Here is a 23,804-nt window from a genome sequence, read left to right on the forward strand (position 1 = left end):
AACGTTATTAAAATGAAATGAATGTTGTAAAAGTGTATGGGATAAATTAGTGCTCTTTCTTTGAACTTACTGCCTTGTTCATTTCAGCAACATACCTCTCTTTGGCTTTTGTCTTTCCCCTGGTGACATTCATACATCTTTGTGCAACTTACCTACCCATTTGCCCAAAACTTTTATCCTTTCTCAATGTTATGCATTTTAGTGACATTGCCAATTCGTGTTGCCGAAAGTCTTTTAGTAATTTAGTTCAGACTTGAACACAATATATTCAATTTCGAAAACGAGGCGGTTCCCGTGAACCGGAATACGCGTCATCACACTCCCTTATCTGATTGGTCGGGTATGCGAGTCTTCTGAGCCGGCATACTCGTAATCACACTCCCTCAAATGATTGGTTGTGACTGTGGTAACTAGTGACGACCATAAAAAAACGGGAGGCAACGGGGGTGTCCAGAGAATACAGCCATTGGTCTAGACTAGACTAGAGAGAGAGAGAGAGAGTACGTCCGGGCACGTTATTGTTGCATCAGAAATTGCAGACTGTTGACATGTCAAGCTCGGGAGAGTTAGGTAAGTACTGAAATCGATGCATGTTTTTCATGTTTCCAAATATCAGCAGCGTCTCTTCAAGGTAAATGCGTGTTCTCAGAATATAAATTATTGCAGGATATTGGATGTTGGCTACGGTAAGGCTAGCTATGTATATAGTCAATGAAATGAATGCCATTCTACACATCTATAGCGTCATTGTGCAAAATGGTACGCAGCATCATCTGGAGATGTGTGTAACAAAAGTTAAACATTCACCTTCTGCTACCATTTCTGTCAAGCCGTCTACGCATCCAATTTGATGCATACGTGATGCAACAGCCAATCTGGTGGACACTGTCGGTGTGATCAATCGTCACGAATGTATTTAAATCAAAGTGCCGTCCAGCTAGTAGTATTATTAATGGTTATATTGCCGTATTACTGGAAAGGGCTGAATCAAGCTTTCGCTTTCACAGTGAATGTCCAGAACATGAGTCATGAGAGTGACGGTAGATATGGGTATTCTGTGAAAATAGTCCTGACCGGAGGTGTACTGGTGGCTGCGTGATGCTCGGTACACCGGTCACGACTATTTTAGTAGAATAACGTTACTCATAGCGTACTGTCACTGTCTCCAGCGCTTGACGTTGGTCGTGAAGAAAATGTTCTGTATTGTCACGTACATCGAATAGGAAAATTCAATTCAACCTTTTCCAGGAAATCTGTAGAATAACAATCAAATGTACAAGCTAGCAAGATGGCTTGTGAAAATATCTGCTACTACTGCTAGCTAGTGGTCTACAAACAGTCTCTCGACATTGGGATCTCTCCATTGGTAACCCCCCCGCTGTGTTCCGGTCGAATTGGACCGATTTACAAGGTTTTGTTTCTCTGAAAAATGTAGTTAATTTAATCTGATTGTCATAAGGTTCCATAACTTTGTCCACACAGGGCATCTGAACACATCAAATACATTTAGATGATGTTCATTACATTTTGGGTGTTTTATTTAACTTTTGTACATCTGTGGTGTTCCTGGTCAAAAATAACTGGTCATTAGACATTAATGGGTGAGACTACAATTAGTGTATACAATTTTGTTCAGGCACACGTCCATTCCTCAGATGGACACACTTCCATCTCCCAGACCCCCGCATCCATGTGTATTTGAGCACACACACCCCACACCCCTTCTTGGTTTCCATGGCAGCCCCCACGGGAACCTTTCCCCAATAGAATCTTTCCCCCAAGGGATCCACACCTGTTGGCATTCTCACAAACAATCGCAATATTGTTTCAATAATATATAGAGCTTTTCTCACAGCTCTGGTATATAAAGCTTTTTTGAGGCCTTGATCACAATTCATTCTGTGGCAGCACAATGACCAAACGTTATACTGTATGTGGGGCTCTTGATCATATATTTGATCATGACACTGGTGAGGAGGAGAGAGTCCTCGTTAAACTTTGACACAAAGTAGTCTGTGATGAATAGCACAGTATGTTTCATCTGAGTATTTGTTATAGTCAAAATAATCTATACATTATGCTTTTTTTTTTTTTTTTTTTACTCAAAAACGAGTTGTATGAGCTCAGGTCAATGAGGCCTACAGGCCATAAGTATCAAATAGAAAGAAGTTCAACACTTGTAATGTTCACAAGAACTTGATGAAAAGATCTAACACGACATTAGGTGATAATATATGTATTATTATGGACTCATAATCAGCTATAATGGGGGCGGTCATTTTGGACCGGGAACACAGAATGAATTAACATGAAAGGAACAACAACAGGAGGGTTAACGGGATACGTTCAGATTTCCTCCAGCGCTGTTATGATCTTAGTACGGCTGTGTCCTAACATAACCAATGATGTGGTCAAAACACCAACATGGAAGGCTAATACAGCATTGTTTACATTGTCATTTGAGTGTTTGTAAATAAACCATGAATATACTGTGTACATAAGGCACATCTCATTGCATCCTGTAACTCTGTTTATGAATTGAACAGGTTAGACTCCCATCCCCCAGTTCACCAAACAAAGTGGGCAGGGTCAGGTTGTTGAAATGATAGCTTGGGCCTTTAAGTTAATACACCAAATCAGATGAAATAGCCAAAGCTCTTAGCCAGTTGTCAACTTTCAGATTGCATTGATCAGCAAGCGGGTTGATTAACATATACAGCAGCACAAGGTTCTTGGGCATCAAATTCTTTGCCTTGTCTAGAGACGAAACCAATCCGAAATTAGTTTTGGTTTTTCAATGGTGTCTTGTCTGTGGGTGAATGTGTGCCGTCTTGTTTTCCACAGCCTTTGATTATGGCTTCTTGCTGCACACAAGTGAGGAGGCCACAGCCACCGTGGCTCTGAATGAGTACCTGAGCTCCCGCAGCTACCTGGCTGGGTTCAGCCCCTCTCGGGTGGACCAGGAGGTCTTTGAGCTCCTGCACAGGCCCCCGGCCCCGCAGCACGTGCACGCTCTGCGCTGGTACAGGCACATAGCAGCCCTGCAGCGGGAGACCCCCAGCCCAGATAGCAGCAGTGAGTAGAGTCCAGGGCCCATGGACAGGATAGGGATGCTCCCCTTAGACTAGAGTAGTCCACTGCACAAGGGCAGTCATGCCCCCCCCCCCCCCTCCCCAATAGACTAGACCGATAGTGCATGGTCACTTTGGAATGTCAGTAAGGCTAGCTATTTAAATAGTCAATTAAATTAATGGCATTCTTCTACCTATGATCAGGCATCCCGAATGTATTTAAATCAGGGATGGGCACCTTTGAGGGGGTGGGGGCGGGGGCCACACAAAAACACATCTCATCATGAGGGGCTGGAGTGGTTTGCGGGTAAAGGTTGAATTTCGCTTTCACAATGAATGTCACCTTTCACTGCACCTATCTGGTGTATGTGACAATACAACATTTGTTATTTTTTTTCCCAGAACATGAGTTATGACAAGTCCTGGAGACGGTGACCGTAGCTAAGAGTATTCTGTGAGAGTAGTCCTGACCGTTGTACTGTTGGCTTCGTGATGCTTGGTATACCAGTCACAACTATTTTCACAGAATACTCATAGCTACTGTCTCCAGCACTTGTTTTAAATTTTTTTTTTTTATTGTCAAATACACCGACCGGATGGGTACAGTGAAAGGGGACATTCATTGTGAAAGCGAAAGCGCAAGTCAACCTTTTCCAGGAATACGGTAGTATAACCATAAATGGTACTAGCTGGTCACATTAGATTCAGGATTCTGGCAATACTCTTGTGTTCTGCTGACAGACCCTCTAAAATGAGATGCTACATTTAAAGCTGGTGGGCCTATCCTTCATTATTTCAGGAGCAGTACATTGGGCAAGAGCTTCATAGAAGCTTAATAGTGTCAGATATTGTCCAAGCCCCTGTTCAATATGGACCCATAATAACATTTGCATGATTAGCATTTTGCAATCATCGAAGTCTAACTTTCTTTTAGTCCTGTATTGATTTGTCAACAGTGTTAACGGCTAGTGGCAGGAGGACCACCGTTTGGTTGTTTCACTGGACTCTTTCCCATCCCTGAATTGTTTTATTGTTTCATCACACTTGTGTTCCTTCCTGTGTGGGTTTTGTGTTTGTTTTTGACACGCACTTTGAGGGCTAGCTAGTGTGTTGCTTTCCACACCTCACCCCACGCAAACTAAGTCTACTGGTAGCAGGCCTGTATCTTTGATGAAGGCCCACAGACTGCATGGTGTTGCTGTGCTCTGGAGACCAGGGGTGGTTGTCATCAGACTGCATGGTGTTCCTGTGCTCTGGAGACCAGGGGTGGTTGTCATCAGACTGCATTGTGTTCCTGTGCTCTGGAGACCAGGGGTGGTTGTCATCAGACTGCATTGTGTTCCTGTGCTCTGGAGACCAGGGGTGGTTGTCATCAGACTGCATGGTGTTCCTGTCTGGAGACCAGGGGTGGTTGTCATCAGACTGCATGGTGTTCCTGTCTGGAGACCAGGGGTGGTTGTCATCAGACTGCATGGTGTTCCTGTCTGGAGACCAGGGGTGGTTGTCATCAGACTGCATGGTGTTCCTGTCTGGAGACCAGGGGTGGTTGTCATCAGACTGCATGGTGTTCTTGTCTGGAGACCAGGGGTGGTTGTCATCAGACTGCATTGTGTTCCTGTCTGGAGACCAGGGGTGGTTGTCATCAGACTGCATTGTGTTCCTGTGCTCTGGAGACCAGGGGTGGTTGTCATCAGACTGCATGGTGTTCCTGTCTGGAGACCAGGGGTGGTTGTCATCAGACTGCATGGTGTTCCTGTCTGGAGACCAGGGGTGGTTGTCATCAGACTGCATGGTGTTCCTGTCTGGAGACCAGGGGTGGTTGTCATCAGACTGCATGGTGTTCCTGTCTGGAGACCAGGGGTGGTTGTCATCAGACTGCATGGTGTTCCTGTCTGGAGACCAGGGGTGGTTGTCATCAGACTGCATGGTGTTCCTGTCTGGAGACCAGGGGTGGTTGTCATCAGACTGCATGGTGTTCCTGTCTGGAGACCAGGGGTGGTTGTCATCAGACTGCATTGTGTTCCTGTGCTCTGGAGACCAGGGGTGGTTGTCATCAGACTGCATTGTGTTCCTGTCTGGAGACCAGGGGTGGTTGTCATCAGAATAGAGTGGTGGCTTGCATACCCTCAGACAGTTGCCCACTCAAATCACACAAATTAATCCAGAGATTTGAGGGAATTCAATTCTATAATTTGCCTGACCTTCAATGAGACACCATTTAACAGCATGCCCTCTTCAGAGAGAAGTTTACCTAATGGTCTTATAAAATGTGTCCTCTGTTTTTTTTTTTTAGTAAAGGGAAAGAGGGTCCAGCACCCCTGGGCTGCCCCAGCCGGGTCCAACCTGCCAAAGCTGCGACTCTACAACAGCCTCACACGCACCAAGGTGACATGTTGACCTTCTTTTGTTTTGCTCGTTTGAGAGCCATTTTGGATGTCTGATTCCTTATGATCAAATAGGAAAGAAGGACACTGGATGTCAATGTACAACATAAAGGTTTACGTTTAGATCCCATCTCTGTAGCTCAGTCGGTAGAGCATGGCACTTGTGACGCCAGGGTAGTGGGTTCGATTCCAAAGACCATACATAGAACGTACGCATGATTGTCGCTTTGGATAAAAGTGTCTGCTAAATGTACTGTTATTAATATCAGACTGGTATTATTGGATAAAAGTGTCTGCTAAATGTACTGTTATTAATATCAGACTGGTATTATTGGATAAAAGTGTCTGCTAAATGTACTGTTATTAATATCAGACTGGTATTATTGGATAAAAGTGTCTGCTAAATGTACTGTTATTAATATCAGACTGGTATTATTGGATAGAAGTGTCTGCTAAATGTACTGTTATTAATATCAGACTGGTATTATTGGATAGAAGTGTCTGCTAAATGTACTGTTATTAATATCAGACTGGTATTATTGGATAGAAGTGTCTGCTAAATGTACTGTTATTAATATCAGACTGGTATTATTGGATAAAAGTGTCTGCTAAATGTACTGTTATTAATATCAGACTGGTAGTATTGGATAAAAGTGTCTGCTAAATGTACTGTTATTAATATCAGACTGGTATTATTGGATAAAAGTGTCTGCTAAATGTACTGTTATTAATACCAGACTGGTATTATTGGATAAAAGTGTCTGCTAAATGTACTGTTATTAATATCAGACTGGTATTATTGCAGGAGCTGTTTGTTCCCCAGAATGGAAACAAGGTGTCGTGGTACTGCTGCGGACCCACTGTCTATGATGCCTCTCACATGGGACATGCCAGGTAAAGTTCACTTCAGGAAATAACAGGACGAGCAATTTGTGACAGCCACACCTCGCAGCAAAGAGCTGTTTACTCCAATAGGTTTAGTTCAATAGGTGTAGTCTATAGTCCAATAGGTGTAGTCCAATAGGTATAGTCTATAGTCCAATAGGTATAGTCTATAGTCCAATAGGTATAGTCTATAGTCCAATAGTCTATAGTCCAATAGGTATAGTCCAATAGGTATAGTCCAATAGGTATAGTCTATAGTCCAATAAGTATAGTCCAATAGGTTTAGTCCAATAGGTGTAGTCCAATAGGTATAGTCTATAGTCCAATAGGTATAGTCTATAGTCCAATAGTCTATAGTCCAATAGGTATAGTCCAATAGGTATAGTCTATAGTCCAATAGGTGTAGTCCAATAGGTGTAGTCCAATAGGTGTAGTCCAATAGGTATAGTCTATAGTCCAATAGGTATAGTCTATAGTCCAATAGGTTTAGTCTATAGTCCAATAGTCTATAGTCCAATAGGTATAGTCTATAGTCCAATAGTCTATAGTCCAATAGTCTATAGTCCAATAGTCTATAGTCCAATAGGTATAGTCCAATAGGTATAGTATAATAGGTATAGTCTATAGTCCAATAGTCTATAGTCCAATAGTCTATAGTCCAATAGTCTATAGTCCAATAGTCTATAGTCCAATAGGTATAGTCCAATAGGTATAGTCTATAGTCCAATAGGTGTAGTCCAATAGGTATAGTCCAATAGTCTATAGTCCAATAGTCTATAGTCCAATAGGTATAGTCTATAGTCCAATAGGGATAGTCTATAGTCCAATAGGTTTAGTCCAATAGGTATAATCTATAGTCTAATAGGTATAGTCCAATAGGTATAGTCTATAGTCCAATAGGTATAGTCTATAGTCCAATAGGTATAGTCTATAGTCCAATAGGTATAGTCTATAGTCCAATAGGGATAGTCTATAGTCCAATAGGTTTAGTCCAATAGGTATAATCTATAGTCTAATAGGTATAGTCCAATAGGTATAGTCTATAGTCCAATAGGTGTAGTCCAATAGGTATAGTCCAATAATCTATAGTCCAATAGTCTATAGTCCAATAGGTATAGTCTATAGTCCAATAGGTATAGTCTATAGTCCAATAGGTATAGTCTATAGTCCAATAGGTATAGTCTATAGTCCAATAGGTATAGTCTATAGTCCAATAGGTTTAGTCTATAGTCCAATAGGTATAGTCTATAGTCCAATAGGTATAGTCTATAGTCCAATAGGTATAGTCCAATAGGTATAGTCGATAGTCCAATAGGTATAGTCTATAGTCCAATAGGTTTAGTCTATAGTCCAATAGTCTATAGTCCAATAGGTATAGTCCAATAGGTATAGTCTATAGTCCAATAGGTTTAGTCTATAGTTCAATAGGTTTAGTCTATAGTCCAATAGGTATAGTCTATAGTCCAATAGGTATAGTCCAATAGGTATAGTCTATAGTCCAATAGGTATAGTCCAATAGGTATAGTCTATAGTCCAATAGTCTATAGTCCAAAAGGTATAGTCCAATAGGTATAGTCTATAGTCCAATAGGTTTAGTCTATAGTCCAATAGGTTTAGTCTATAGTCCAATAGGTATAGTCCAATAGGTATAGTCGATAGTCCAATAGGTATAGTCTATAGTCCAATAGGTTTAGTCTATAGTCCAATAGTCTATAGTCCAATAGGTATAGTCCAATAGGTATAGTCTATAGTCCAATAGGTTTAGTCTATAGTTCAATAGGTTTAGTCTATAGTCCAATAGGTATAGTCTATAGTCCAATAGGTATAGTCCAATAGGTATAGTCTATAGTCCAATAGGTATAGTCCAATAGGTATAGTCTATAGTCCAATAGTCTATAGTCCAAAAGGTATAGTCCAATAGGTATAGTCTATAGTCCAATAGGTTTAGTCTATAGTTCAATAGGTATAGTCTATAGTCCAATAGGTATAGTCCAATAGGTATAGTCTATAGTCCAATAGGTTTAGTCTATAGTCCAATAGTCTATAGTCCAATAGGTATAGTCTATAGTCCAATAGGTATAGTCTATAGTCCAATAGGTATAGTCTATAGTCCAATAGGTTTAGTCTATAGTCCAATAGTCTATAGTCCAATAGGTATAGTCTATAGTCCAATAGGTATAGTCTATAGTCCAATAGTCTATAGTCCAAAAGGTATAGTCCAATAGGTTTAGTCTATAGTCCAATAGGTTTAGTCTATAGTCCAATAGGTATAGTCTATAGTCCAATAGGTATAGTCCAATAGGTATAGTCTATAGTCCAATAGGTTTAGTCTATAGTCCAATAGTCTATAGTCCAATAGGTATAGTCCAATAGGTATAGTCCAATAGGTATAGTCTATAGTCCAATAGGTATAGTCTATAGTCCAATAGGTTTAGTCTATAGTTCAATAGGTTTAGTCTATAGTCCAATAGGTATAGTCTATAGTCCAATAGGTATAGTCCAATAGGTATAGTCTATAGTCCAATAGGTTTAGTCTATAGTCCAATAGTCTATAGTCCAATAGTCTATAGTCCGATAGGTATAGTCCAATAGGTATAGTCTATAGTCCAATAGGTTTAGTCCAATAGGTATAGTCCAGTAGGTTTAGTCTATAGTCCAATAGGTATAGTCCAATAGGTATAGTCTATAGTCCAATAGTCTATAGTCCAATAGGTATAGTCTATAGTCCAATAGTCTATAGTCCAATAGGTATAGTCTATAGTCCAATAGGTTTAGTCCAATAGGTATAGTCTATAGTCCAATAGGTATAGTCCAATAGGTATAGTCTATTGTCCAATAGGTATAGTCTATTGTCCAATAGGTTTAGTCTATATTCCAATAGGTTTAGTCCAATAGGTTTAGTCCAATAGGTATAGTCTATAGTCCAATAGGTTTAGTCCAATAGGTATAGTCCAGTAGGTATAGTCTATTGTCCAATAGGTATAGTCTATTGTCCAATAGGTATAGTCTATTGTCCAATAGGTTTAGTCTATAGTCCAATAGGTATAGTCCAATAGGTTTAGTCCAATAGGTATAGTCCAATAGGTATAGTCTATAGTCCAATAGGTATTGTCCAAGAGGTATAGTCTATTGTCCAATAGGTATAGTCTATAGTCCAATAGGTATAGTCCAATAGGTATAGTCTATTGTCCAATAGGTATAGTCTATTGTCCAATAGGTTTAGTCTATATTCCAATAGGTTTAGTCCAATAGGTTTAGTCCAATAGGTATAGTCTATAGTCCAATAGGTATAGTCCAGTAGGTATAGTCTATTGTCCAATAGGTATAGTCTATTGTCCAATAGGTTTAGTCTATAGTCCAATAGGTATAGTCCAATAGGTTTAGTCCAATAGGTATAGTCCAATAGGTATAGTCTATAGTCCAATAGGTATTGTCCAAGAGGTATAGTCTATTGTCCAATAGGTATAGTCTATTGTCCAATAGGTATAGTCTATTGTCCAATAGGTTTAGTCTATAGTCCAATAGGTTTAGTCTATAGTCCAATAGGTATAGTCCAATAGGTTTAGTCTATAGTCCAATAGGTATAGTCCAATAGGTATAGTCTATAGTCCAATAGGTATAGTCTATAGTCCAATAGGTATAGTCTATAGTCCAATAGGTATAGTCTATTGTCCAATAGGTATAGTCTATTGTCCAATAGGTATAGCCTATAGCCCAATAGAAAATATTCCTGACCGTTGCCCTTGGCTTCGTGATGCTCGGTACAACAAGGTAATTACTATTTTCACAGAATACTCCTAGCTACTGTCTCCATCGCTTGTCATGACTCATGTTCTGAAGATTATAGTAATGATAGATGTATTGTCACATACACCGGATGGGTACAGTGAAAGGGGACATTCATTGTGAAAGCGAAAGCGCAAGTCAACCTTTTCCAGGAATACGGTAGTATAACCATAAATGGTCCTAGCTGGTCACTTTAGATTCAGGATTCTGGCTATAGTCCAATAGGTTTAGTCCAATAGGTATAGTCCAATAGGTTTAGTCTATAGTCCAGTGGGTTTAGTCTATAGTCCAATGGGTATAGTCTATAGTCCAATGGGTATACTCTATAGTCCAATAGGTATAGTCTATAGTCCAATAGGTATAGTCCAATAGGTATAGTCCAATAGGTATATTCTATAGTCCAATAGGTATAGTCCAATAGGTTTTGTCTATAGTCCAATAGGTATAGTCCAATAGGTTTAGTCTATAGTCCAATAGGTATTGTCCAATAGGTTTAGTCTATAGTCCAATAGGTATAGTCCAATAGGTTTAGTCTATAGTCCAATAGGTATAGTCTATAGTCCAATAGGTTTAGTCTATAGTCCAATAGGTTTAGTCTATAGTCCAATAGGTTTAGTCCAGTAGGTTTAGTCTATAGTCCAATAGGTTTAGTCTATAGTCCAATAGGTATAGTCCAATAGGTTTAGTCTATAGTCCAATAGGTTTAGTCTATAGTCCAATAGGTTTAGTCTATAGTCCAATAGGTATAGTCCAATAGGTTTAGTCTATAGTCCAATAGGTATAGTCTATAGTCCAATAGGTTTAGTATATAGTCCAATAGGTATAGTCCAATAGGTTTAGTCTATAGTCCAATAGGTATAGTCCAATAGGTTTAGTCTATAGTCCAGTAGGTTTAGTCTATAGTATATAGTCCAATAGGTTTAGTCCAGTAGTCCAATAGGTTTAGTCTATAGTCCAATAGGTATAGTCTATAGTCCAATAGGTATAGTCCAATAGGTTTAGTCTATAGTCCAGTAGGTTTAGTCTATAGTATATAGTCCAATAGGTTTAGTCCAGTAGTCCAATAGGTTTAGTCTATAGTCCAATAGGTTTAGTCTATAGTCCAATAGGTTTAGTCTATAGTCCAATAGGTTTAGTCTATAGTCCAATAGGTATAGTCTATAGTCCAATAGGTATAGTCTATAGTCCAATAGGTATAGTCTATAGTCCAATAGGTATAGTCTATAGTCCAATAGGTATAGTCTATAGTCCAATAGGTTTAGTCTATAGTCCAATAGGTTTAGTCTATAGTCCAATAGGTATAGTCTATAGTCCAATAGGTATAGTCTATAGTCCAATAGGTATAGTCTATAGTCCAATAGGTATAGTCTATAGTCCAATAGGTATAGTCTATAGTCCAATAGGTTTAGTCTATAGTCCAATAGGTATAGTCTATAGTCCAATAGGTATAGTCTATAGTCCAATAGGTATAGTCTATAGTCCAATAGGTTTAGTCTATAGTCCAATAGTCACAAATAGAAGAAGAAACCAGAAATATGTCATGAAAATGCAGGTGAGGTGGCAAACCTGATAAGGGCTCACAACTCACCTAACTGGCATTTAAAATTATTTTAAAGGTGCAGTATGTACCTGACCGACCCGACCAAATTCACATAGAACAGATCTACAGCTTCTTAGACCATTGTTCTACGTGTGGTATTTCTATGCTTCCCGTTCTTAAGTTTTGTTTTTGCGTCTTTTACTTCGGGTTTTGTACAGCAGCTTCAAACAGCTGAATATACAACCGTTTGTGGTCATGGGGAATATATTTCAGTGGTTTAGATGGTACGATGAGTCTCTACACCACACTTGTTTGTTTTTGTCACAGAAACTGAAATTAGGCAAAGCTATTTGAATTTTAGCAACCAGTAAATGGGGGGGGGGGGAGTGATTTCTGCATCGTGCATCTTTTAATGATTACATTTTGATAATGGCATTTTAATGGAACAAAGGTCATACTTTCCTGACTCATAACTGGTTCAGGAAAATAATAGTCTAGAACGAAGACTATTTCCTGCTGTAGAACCTTTTAGATCAGTTTCAGTGTTTGAATGTTAAGATGTGTGTCCAAATCAAATGATTTGATTCCTTTTTGTTTTTCAGATCTTACATATCTTTTGATATCCTCCGGAGGATTCTGATGAACTATTTCCAATATGACGTGTTCTACTGCATGAACATTACGGACATAGATGACAAGGTAACCAGCAGTGGTACAAAACAACATCGTCTCGCCCTTCTGTTGTGAAAACTGAACCGTTGGCTGAATGGTTAGCGATCATTTTGTCTGTGTGTCAGATCATCAGGCGGGCCAGACAGAACTACCTTCTGGAACAGTACAGAGAGAAGAAGCCAGCGGCTGCCCAGGTACTGCAGGATGTCCTTAGTGCCAGAGGGGTAAGAGATTAAACTTTTTATAGTGTCTAGAAAGTTAATGACATATGAATCCGTCATTATTTACAGGTGTGGCTACGTGATTGGTCATCTGTGGAACAGTGGCATGTCCTGGGCATACTCTCAGGTTCTAAAGTTCACCCCTGTAATGGGGGGGTGAGAATGAACCGTCCCATATATATAGAGAGAGTGGTGAACTTTGGCGATGGATGCCACATTACCACCTCTAACATCCCATTCACTCCATATCATTTGCAGCCCTTCCAGGCCAAGCTGGCCGAGACCACAGACCCAGACAAGAAACAGATGCTGGAGAGGCTGGACTCTGCCGTCGCTGCTGCTCTGGGACCCCTGCAGGGGGCGGTGGAGAGCAAGGCTGGGGAGGCTGACATACAACGCCTGGCTCAGGTAAGATCTCCTCCCTGCTGTACAACATGGCTCTCTACGGTTCCTGACAAGTCTAATACACGTCCAGAGGTTTGGACTGAGATACCTAGTCAAGTCACATTTGATTGTCTCGACACAGTCGAGGGGAGGACGGCTCGTAAGGATGGCCCGGAACGGAGCACGTGGAATGGCATCAAACACCTGGAAACCATGGAAACACCTTGAAACCATGTGTTTGATACCATTCCACTGATTCCGCTCCAGTCATTACCACGAGCCTGTCCTCCCTGATTAAGGTGACACCAACCTCCCGTGCGACGCACTTTACAAAAAATAACAACAGAGACAACCGAAGTCAAATGTGTTCTTTTGGTTCTTTTTGGAGGTGTTACTGGAGAAGGCCAAAGACCTGCTGTCTGATTGGTTGGATGCTCAATTTGGCAGTCAGGTGACCGAGAACTCCATCTTCTCTCTTCTTCCAAAGTTCTGGGAAGGGGAGTACCACAACGACATGGACGCCTTAAATGTAGGTGGAAGCACACACAACCCATATTTTATCATTCAGATAACATTTATATTTATAAAAAATTGTTAATTGTATTTGACTATGAACTTTTCTAGTGTCAATGCTCATTATCAGATGAGTCATCTTGAATGTAGGTGGAAGCACACAACTATTATGTCACTATATGTCACACTATTATGTCACATGACCTGAATTTTAACCTTTTTATTTTATTTAAGGTGTTTTTATCAAACTGTCCTCTTCTTTTTATGTCAGATGGTTCAGCACCATTCTCAGATAACGTCTTCTCATTTCTGGATAAGAGTTAAAACACAGGATCAAATCTAATGTCACACGATTATGCAACAACACAGGGCCCTATCACATAAACCATCCAGTATTTTAGCAGGAATATAACATGAATATTTCTAATTGTTAATCCTATTTTACTATTAAAATGACTACATTTCTAGTGCCAATCTGATGATGGTTGTTAAAATGACTGATTCCCCCACCTCTTCTGTGTTTACCCCCCCCCCCCCCCCCCCCCCCCAGGTCCTTCCCCCAGACGTACTCACCCGCGTCAGCGAGTACTGCCCAGAGATCGTGGACTTTGTGAAGAAGATCCTAGACAATGGCTTCGGGTAAGGGAGAGATGGTCTCTGTTATCATTCAGGTCCTCTAATTAGTTGTAAAACAACTCTCAGTTCATCCTTCTGTCTCTGTCGGGTTCTTTTGATTTTCCCGTGGGCAGGTACGAGTCCAACGGCTCAGTTTATTTTGACACAGCCAAGTTTGCCACCAGCCAGAAGCACTTGTACGGCAAGCTGGTACCTGAGGCGGTCGGCGACATGAAAGCTCTGCAGGAGGGAGAGGGTAATAATATCAATCATTTATAAAGAGCTTTTTTTTAAAAACACCAAGTGCCACAATGTATGTGAGTTATTGGTCGTCCTCTGTGTCCTGCAGGAGATCTGAGTGTCTCAGCAGACCAGCTCAGTGAGAAGAGGTCGCAGAATGACTTTGCCCTGTGGAAGGCCTCTAAGCCGGGGGAGCCGTCCTGGGACTCACCCTGGGGAAAGGGTCGGCCTGGCTGGCATATCGAATGTTCCGCTATGGCTGGTTCCATCTTGGGAGAGTCCATGGACATCCACGGGGGAGGGTTTGACCTCCGATTCCCCCATCACGATAATGAGTTGGCTCAGTCCGAGGTAAGGGTTTCGTCTCGAGTGATCTGTTTCTATGACATGGACAGTGGTCTGTTTGTGCACTCTAAGTGTGCACTTGTTCACTCCCCCTCTAGGATTTGAAAGCATTGGCCTATAGTAGCAGCAAAGTCCACAAGGGCGAGTGAATGAGTGTACACTTCAGGGGAGAAGGGTAGGGAATTGGAATGTAACCGTAGTATTCAAGTTGAACAACAAGCAGGATACCTGTCCACGCAGGCTTACTTTGAGAACGACCACTGGGTTCGCTACTTCCTGCACACTGGTCACCTGACCATCGCAGGCTGCAAGATGTCCAAATCTCTCAAGAACTTCATCACCATCAAGGACGCCCTGGCGAAGAACACAGGTGAAGAAACTTCTCAGTAGCCATTAAAACAATAGCATTATGTTATGTTAATGTGGGTGTCAGGAGTGTGTGTGTGTGTGTGTGTGTGTGTGTGTGTGTGTGTGTGTGTGTGTGTGTGTGTGCAAGCTAACAGCTGTTCTCTGTGTGTTCCCCTCAGCTCGGCAGCTCCGTCTAGCCTTCCTGATGCATTCCTGGAAGGACACCCTGGATTACTCCTCCAACACCATGGAATCGGCTGTCCACTACGAGAAATTCCTGAATGTAAGTGATAATATGGCCCAGAGGTGCTTCTCTGTAGTCTTAAACGGGTAGGTCAACATGTTGGTCCTTTTTGTCTCTTGTGTGTAGTTTAAAGGTAGTTTCTGGAGCCCAGGGCCTGCGTTATGGGCAGGTCTTAGGGGGCTTGGCCCACACTACCGGACCTCCTTGCCCGTCTAAATAAAATATTTCAATATTAATTATTTATTTGAGCATCTGAGCGAAACAGCGGCCCTCTGTCTCAGTATCTGTGGCCCATGTTATCATTTTTTGGGGCCAGACTGCATCAGATACCTGGGCTACATATAAGAAGGAGCTGCTTTGCCTGCTGGGATGTTTTCTCCGGTGAGATAGTTTCAGACATATAAGCTGCTTTGCCTGCTGGGATGTTTTCTCCGGTGAGATAGTTTCAGACATATAAGCTGCTTTGCCTGCTGGGATGTTTTCTCCGGTGAGATAGTTTCAGACATATAAGCTGCTTTGCCTGCTGGGATGTTTTCTCCGGTGAGATAGTTTCAGACATATAAGCTGCTTTGCCTGCTGGGATGTTTTCTCCGGTGAGATAGTTTCAGACATATAAGCTGCTTTGCCTGCTGGGATGTTTTCTCCGGTGAGATAGTTTGACACTTGTGAATTGAAGGAAAGTTGTGCACTGTTCGAATGCTGTAATTATTATTTTACCTTTTATTTTACCAGGCAAGTCAGTTAAGAACAAATTCATATTTTCAATGACGAACAGTGTGTTAACTGCCTGTTCAGGGGGCAGAACGACAGATTTGTACCTTGTCAGCTCAGGGGTTTGAACTTGCAACCTTCCAACTAGTCCAACGCTCTAACCACTAGGCTACCCTGCCGCCCCGAATAATTATTTGGGACAAATGTACAAAGGTAACCTACTTTTTTTTAAAGTGATTTGTTTAACAATCGGATGAAAACATCATGACTGGTCGTATTCATGCCACATTTACTATTATACTATAAAACCCAGAAAATAAAATTATGACATGCAATACTCTTTCTGGCCAGATAGCATCAGATACATGGGTTAAACATACTGAGACAGAGGGGCGCTGTCTCGCTGCTGGTTGGAGCGCGTCTCTGTCAATTGTGGAAGTTAAATGCCTGTCCAACTGATTCATTCTGGCGCCGGCTCTGATCGGGCCATCGCCAACTCCTCCAAATGCCTGTCCAACTGATTCATTCTGGCGCCGGCTCTGATGGGGCCATCACCAACTCCTCCAAATGCCTGTCCAACTGATTCATTCTGGCGCCGGCTCTGATGGGGCCATCACCAACTCCTCCAAATGCCTGTCCAACTGATTCATTCTGGCGCCGGCTCTGATGGGGCCATCGCCAACTCCTCCAAATGCCTGTCCAACTGATTCATTCTGGTGCCGGCTCTGATAGGGCCATCGCCAACTCCTCCAAATGCCTGTCCAACTGATTCATTCTGGCGCCGGCTCTGATGGGGCCATCGCCAACTCCTCCAAATGCCTGTCCAACTGATTCATTCTGGTGCCGGCTCTGATCGGGCCATCGCCAACTCCTCCAAATGCCTGTCCAACTGATTCATTCTGGCGCCGGCTCTGATAGGGCCATCGCCAACTCCTCCAAATGCCTGTCCAACTGATTCATTCTGGTGCCGGCTCTGATAGGGCCATCGCCAACTCCTCCAAATGCCTGTCCAACTGATTCATTCTGGCGCCGGCTCTGATAGGGCCATCGCCAACTCCTCCAAATGCCTGTCCAACTGATTCATTCTGGTGCCGGCTCTGATAGGGCCATCGCCAACTCCTCCAAATGCCTGTCCAACTGATTCATTCTGGCGCCGGCTCTGATGGGGCCATCACCAACTCCTCCAAATGCCTGTCCAACTGATTCATTCTGGTGCCGGCTCTGATCGGGCCATCGCCAACTCCTCCATTGTCCCTGTCTGTAGACTGGAAGTGTACAGGAGCAGCTAGCGTGTTAGTGTTTTAGAATAGGAGTGTTTATTTTCATGAAATTGTTTTCGTTTTTCTTCTACTCTCCGGCTCGGAGGACTCAAAGTGCACCTGTTAAGAGTCCGCTGACCACAAGGGGACTTTCTTTTTCAGTTAGTCTTCTTCCTCTTCTCAACAGGAGTTTTTCCTCAACGTCAAAGACATTCTCCGAGCTCCCTGTGACATCACTGGACAGTTTGAGAAGTGGGAGGCAGCAGAGATGGAGCTCAACGAGAGGTGAGAGGTCACAAGCCTGGTGTTAATAATCGATACGACTTCGTTTTGAAGGTTTGGTAATAATGCCTTCGTTATGGGGTTGTTAAAGTCCCTTGGAGCTTGTGGCCTGGAAGGACCTTTTAAAAAAAAAAAATAAAACCTGTCTTATGAGGCATGGCACACAAAAATCAAAACATCTGAAGGCTTCAATAAGGTTTCAGTGTTTCAAGCTTCATAACAGGATTTTGGTCAAGAGTTCTGACATGACCTTAGTAGTCATTAGTCATTCCATGTAATGTCGTGTTTTATGACAAACCTGTGTTGCAGGTGTGAGGGAGTACTCAAACAATGTACCACTTAATCATCTGTTCTGAATGACTGCCCCCTGGTGGCAGCTCCATGTGTAGACTAGAGAGGAAACGCCCACTAGCATAGGGCTGGTCTGTCCACTCCATTGTCCCTGTCTGTAGTTTCTATGAGAGTAAACCCTGCCCACTCCATTGTCCCTGTCTGTAGTTTCTATGAGAGTAAACCCCGCCCACTCCTCCACTGTCCCTGTCTGTAGTTTCTATGAGAGTAAACCCCGCCCACTCCTCCATTGTCCCTGTCTGTAGTTTCTATGAGAGTAAACCCCGCCCACTCCATTGTCCCTGTCTGTAGTTTCTATGAGAGTAAACCCCGCCCACTCCTCCACTGTCCCTGTCTGTAGTTTCTATGAGAGTAAACCCCGCCCACTCCATTGTCCCTGTCTGTAGTTTCTATGAGAGGAAGGCAGCAGTCCACGCGGCGCTGTGTGACAACGTGGACACGCGCAGCACCATGGAGGAGATGAGGGCGCTGGTAACTCAGAGCAACACCTACATAGCCAGTAGGAAGAGCTCCAAGCTACAGCCCAACCGCATGCTGATGAAGAGCATCGCTCTCTACCTGACTGACATGCTCAAGGTGAGGGAGAGCTTGTGCAGCATACCAGGGGGTGTATTCGTTCATTGCACACTGTTGCAAAATGTTGTTGCCACCAAAATGAGTTTCTATTGGACAAATTCAGTTCCTCCCTGTTTTGTTACATTCGGTTCCATTTGGTTCCTAGTGAATACACCCCAGTATTACACTCACAAGACCAGAGCTGAAGTCGGCTGTTCCAGATAAACCCATTTTGAAGGGCACGACTAAACAACGGTGCCATCACATAAATCTCGTGAACACATTCAGTATTAAAAATGAGAAGCGGCGATGTAGAAAGTGAAAACCGGGTCACGTGATATTTACACCACTATAGCCAAGATAGAAACCTATTCAGTCCTTTTACTTATCAGGAGACCACATCCCTTTGTTCTGATGAAGTTCTCTCACCCTGTCTGTGCTGTAGACCTTTGGGGCCATTGAAGGGAGCGAGCCTATTGGATTCCCAGTGGGAGGAGATGGTCACCATGTGGATGTAAGTATTGCCCTGGAGATACCAGGCTGCTTCTCTGCAGTCGAGGTGCGTTCAACATGATATACTGTTGGGATTGGCCACCACCATCTCTCCTCAGTTGGTAGTGGTCCTCTGTTGCTCAGTTGGTAGTGGTCCTCTGTTGCTCAGTTGGTAGTGGTCCTCTGTTGCTCAGTTGGTAGTGTATGGTGTTTGCGACACCAGGATAGAGGGTTTGATTCCCGGGATCACCCGTATGCATGTATGTATGACTAAGTCACTTTGGATTTTAAAATGAATCATATTGTTATCATTATATCCGTGTTCTCGTAGACGTTGTGATTCTGTGGACGTTTCTAGTCAAGCTAACTGAGGCTGTTTGCAGATGGAGACCACAGTGATGCCCTATCTGAAGGTGCTGTCAGACTTCAGAGAATCTGTTCGCAAAATTGCCAGAGAACAGAATGGTAAATACTTCCTCCCTCCCAAGTTACTCAACAAAAATACTAATAATTGAACACAGTTGGCTGCTGCTAGAAATGTGAGGCTTGTAGACGTGGTGACTCTGTGTTCTCACTGTCTGTGTTCTCTCTGTCTGTGTTCTCTCTGTCTCTGTCTGTGTTCTCTCTGTCTCTGTCTGTGTTCTCTCTGTCTCTGTCTGTGTTCTCTCTCTCTGTCTGTGTTCTCTCTGTCTCTGTCTGTGTTCTGACTGTCTGTGTTCTGACTGTCTGTGTTCTGACTGTCTGTGTTCTGACTGTCTGTGTTCTCTCTGTCTGTGTTCTCACTGTCTGTGTTCTCAGTGACAGAGGTTCTACAGCTCTGTGACGTGGTCCGTAATGACACCTTACCTGAGCTGGGGGTGCGTCTAGAAGACCATGAAGGTAAATGCACTGACCACAATATGTACACACACACACACACACACACTCCATAGATCAGCGAAAACTAGTAGCAGCCACAGTGATGACTGGCTGTGTTGTCTTGTCATTGTCAGGCCTTCCCACTGTGGTGAAGCTGGTGGATAAAGAGACCCTGCTGAGGGAGAGGAATGAGAAAAAGAAGATGGAGGACGAGAAGAAGAACAAGAAAGAGGAGGCTGCCAAGAAGAAGCAGGAGCAAGAGGTTAGTAGGACCATAGAGATGGATAGAGGAGGACTCCTCTCTGGTGGAAGTACCTCAATGGGAGAGTCCTTTATCTATGGCAGGACCACTGTCTTCTGAGTCCTCCACTAACTGATCTGAGAGCAGTAATAATGTTACCAGCCTCCTGTCCTAGATGCAGGTATATTGATGTGTCCCCTCTGCTAACTGATCTGAGAGCAGTAATACTGATGCTGCCAGCCTCGTGTCTAGATGTAGGTATATTGATGTGAATCCTCTGCTAACTGATCTGAGAACAGTAACGCTGATGTTACCAGCCTCATGTCTAGATGCAGGTATATTGATGTGTCCCCTCTGCTAACTGATCTGAGAACAGTAATACTGATGTTACCAGCCTCATGTCTAGATGCAGGTATATTGATGTGTCCCCTCTGCTAACTGATCTGAGAGCAGTAATAATGTTACCAGCCTCATGTCTAGATGCAGGTATATTGTTGTGTCTCCTCTGCTAACTGATCTGAGAGCAGTAATAATGTTACCAGCCTCCTGTCCTAGATGCAGGTATATTGATGTGTCCCCTCTGCTAACTGATCTGAGAACAGTAATACTGATGTTACCAGCCTCATGTCTAGATGCAGGTATATTGATGTGTCCCCTCTGCTAACTGATCTGAGAGCAGTAATACTGATGTTACCAGCCTCATGTCTAGATGCAGGTATATTGATGTGTCTCTGTTCATGGTTGGTTTCATCACAGTTGGCCAAACTTGCGAAGATGAAAATCTCCCCGTGCGATATGTTCCGCTCTGAAACCGACAAGTATTCCAGCTTTGATGAGACGGTAAATATCCAACAACTGTAAACCTCCTTGATATCTGGAGTGGCTACAGGGCTTTATTGAACATGGAGTGTTTTAACAGACCCGTACTGCTCCTCCAACAGGGTTTCCCCACGCATGACGTGGAGGGGAAGGATCTCAGTAAAGGACAGACCAAGAAGCTGCGGAAACTCCACGAGGCCCAGGAGAAACTGCACCAAGAGTATCTCCAGACCAATCAAAATGGCTGCTGAGAGTCCTGGGCCACGTTCAGTTGTCAAACGTTCTGGAATGTCGCAGATGGTTACGCCACTATTGTAGTCGACATGATTCCTGAATCTACATGTCAGAGAGAAGCATGTTTGTTCTACGTGGCATATTTCTATCTGAACGTTCCCGAAACGTTGCGTCCTGCTGAACACGCCCCCTGGAGGACGCTGCTCCGCCCCATCCCGCGCTCCGCCCATAGCGATAGTTCTGTCCTCATTTGTCGTTATTCAGTTCCTCCAATCATTTTTTTTTTTTTTTTGCTAAATCAACAAATTCCCTGCATATTATGTGAGGGCTTGCAAATTTGACCAATCACCGCACCATCTCCGAATAAAGCAGTCAAATCGTCGCAATATTATCGCATAAAATGTACCCATCACCGCAGTACAAAAAGAGAGCTTGCAATTTCAACCAATCACCTCACATTTACCGCGTAATATAGTTCATTCAAGCCACACGACAAAACTTTTCCCTCATCAGTGTATTTTCCAGACCAATTGGATAAAATCATCGTATATCGCCATGCAGAATTGCAGCGGCAAAATAAACCTTATTTTTTTTCTCTCAGAAAATTCCACAAAAAAAATCACTGTGAATTCCTGGAGGGCCTGACTATTGGTGAGGCTGAGGCCAGAGAGACCCTGGGTGTGTTTCAATAGTCTAAAGGATGATCTCCTCGTCTCCTCTTCTCCTGGGTCGACAGGTCAGGACGGCGAAGGGTTCTTTTCTTTCTCCTCTCCACCTCTTTTAGAGCAGGTGAAAGGTGAGGAGATGAAACCACATTCGACTATTGAGGTGCCTCCACTCTCCCAGTGTTTTTAAGACCTTGAGACACAACCTGGGCTCCTTTGCACTGCACTCCATGGGGTCACTTTTAAAGGGTAATTGATCTGTAATTGATCTATTTTTTTTGTTTTGTTTTTGTGATTGACTGCAACTACAGTTCGGATTCGGTTACTTTCCTACAGCTAAGATTGGTATTGATAACCTCAGTTTCACTCGTTATAGCTTTAACTAAATTGCGTGCCAAAATGAACTCTGCGTAAAACCACGCCTCGGGGGGGTAGTCGATAGCGACGCTAAAGTGTGTCTGTGGTTGCTTTGGCAACGTAATAATAACCTCCTATTTGTAGTTGTAGACACTCCCTGGCCCGACGACAACCTTGCAAGCTGAAGAAAATGATGACATTCAGGTGAACTCTCCCTGTAGACAACAGTCTGTTGAAAGGGAAAAGGAGTCCTCTCAAACCCTTTGTTGGCCCAGGCTTCCATGTGCTGTAGATGGACTCGTCACACAGTGATCGTTTTAGCTCTCCACTACAAACTGCTATTCAGGGCTGTTATTGGTTGGCAGCGTGTCCTACAACCGTCCAGTGAGGTTTCATTTCCCTCTCTCTCCACCATGACTACATATCATTCCTTTTTTAAATTCTGATATTATGACTGAGAGGACAGTGAAGTTGATACACAGTGAAGTTGAATTAATGCACGATTGCAATGCAGAGATGATCAGAAACATTTGTTCCAGAGGCTTCCTTGGGGGTTTTGGTCTTTCACATGACAAAATAACATGCTTTGGTGCAGGTGTTAGTTAGGCATGTTGCAACGGTAGCAGAGGGATGAGAAATCTTTTATAGGAATATGGAATTTGTGAGACCTTGAAATAAACATTTAAAATAAAGATTTTTAACCAAACATTATTTTGTTTCTTCAGTTTTTGAAATGGTTGAGCAAATACTACATTGAGATTCTGTATAGCTAACACAACTACAGCAGTGACCATCTACTAGTTACTAATAGATTGGGTTTATTGCCCCCCCCCCACACACACACACCACCTTCTGGTCACATCTGCAGAATCAACAAAGGATTTTATATGTAAGTGGCATCTCCAGTAAACAACTGGTCTTCTGAACGTTCCTGATCCCAGAGATCATCCCAGATCGCACAAAGAGCTTATTTCTCAAACGTTGTGCACAGATGTGTTTTACGTCCCTGTTATTGAGCATTTCTCCTTTGCCAAGATAATCCATCCACCTGACAGGGGTGACATATCAAGATAATCCATCCACCTGACAGGTGTGACATATCAAGATAATCCATCCACCTGACAGGTGTGACATATCAAGATAATCCATCCACCTGACAGGGGTGACATATCAAGATAATCCATCCACCTGACAGGTGTGACATATCAAGATAATCCATCCACCTGACAGGGGTGACATATCAAGATAATCCATCCACCTGACAGGGGTGACATATCAAGATAATCCATCCACCTGACAGGGGTGACATATCAAGATAATCCATCCACCTGACAGGGGTGACATATCAAGATAATCCATCCACCTGACAGGTGTGACATATCATGAAGCTGATTAAACAGCATGATCATTACAAAGGACAATAAAAGGACAGTCAAATGTGCAGGTTTTTTCATAAAAAAATACTACAGATATCTCAAGTTTTGAAGAAGTGTGCAAATGGCATGTGACTGCAGGAATGTCCACCAGAGCTGTTGCCAGAGAATTTAATGTTTATTTCTCTACCATGAGCCGCCTCAATATCGTTTTAGAGAATTTGATAGTACATCCAACCACACTCATAACCGCAGACCACGTGTATGGCGGCGGAGCGGTTTGCTGACGTGAACAGAGTGCCCCGTGGCGTTATGGTATGGGCAGGCATAAGTTACGGACAATGAACACAATTGCATTT

The 23,804-nt window shown here is 42.7% G+C and overlaps 1 protein-coding gene and 1 long non-coding RNA gene across 3 annotated transcripts; one reads left to right on the top strand and one right to left on the bottom strand.

The window, feature by feature from the left end:
- Window positions 1–425: 425 nt before the first annotated feature.
- LOC110526797 (cysteine--tRNA ligase, cytoplasmic) lies at window positions 426–22,783 on the top strand. Of its 2 annotated transcripts, XM_036963389.1 has the most exons (21): window positions 463–570; window positions 2,845–3,075; window positions 5,365–5,456; window positions 6,261–6,349; window positions 12,269–12,365; window positions 12,464–12,562; window positions 12,818–12,967; window positions 13,332–13,472; window positions 14,007–14,095; window positions 14,206–14,327; window positions 14,421–14,662; window positions 14,897–15,026; window positions 15,184–15,287; window positions 17,406–17,503; window positions 18,238–18,427; window positions 18,852–18,920; window positions 19,282–19,363; window positions 19,697–19,777; window positions 19,891–20,018; window positions 20,754–20,837; window positions 20,939–22,783. In XM_036963389.1, exons 1-21 carry the CDS (start codon window positions 549–551, stop codon window positions 21,065–21,067), a joined length of 2,469 nt encoding a protein of 822 aa, XP_036819284.1. In that variant the 5' UTR covers window positions 463–548; the 3' UTR covers window positions 21,068–22,783. The 2 variants fall into 2 exon arrangements, with proteins under 2 accessions (XP_036819285.1, XP_036819284.1); XM_036963390.1 differs by lacking the exon at window positions 2,845–3,075 and having other exon boundaries at window positions 426–570.
- Window positions 21,316–23,604, bottom strand: LOC118944406. The gene is made up of 2 exons (XR_005039664.1): window positions 23,436–23,604; window positions 21,316–23,120 (listed from the first exon to the last, which is right to left on the bottom strand). It is a non-coding gene; the product is annotated as an uncharacterized LOC118944406 (long non-coding RNA).
- Window positions 23,605–23,804: the final 200 nt, after the last annotated feature.

The sequence above is a fragment of the Oncorhynchus mykiss genome, chromosome 26 (assembly GCF_013265735.2).
Source record: "Oncorhynchus mykiss isolate Arlee chromosome 26, USDA_OmykA_1.1, whole genome shotgun sequence".
In the NCBI taxonomy this organism is placed as follows: Eukaryota; Metazoa; Chordata; class Actinopteri; order Salmoniformes; family Salmonidae; genus Oncorhynchus; species Oncorhynchus mykiss.

Bases quoted from the DNA above. Each gene is read 5' to 3' on its own strand.
- LOC110526797 (XM_036963389.1), top strand. From the start codon at position 549: ATGTCAAGCTCGGGAGAGTTAG. The intron at 5,457-6,260 runs GTGACATGTTGA...GTATTATTGCAG, and splicing joins ACAGCCTCACACGCACCAAG to GAGCTGTTTGTTCCCCAGAA. The intron at 15,288-17,405 runs GTAAGTGATAAT...TCTTCTCAACAG, and splicing joins ACTACGAGAAATTCCTGAAT to GAGTTTTTCCTCAACGTCAA.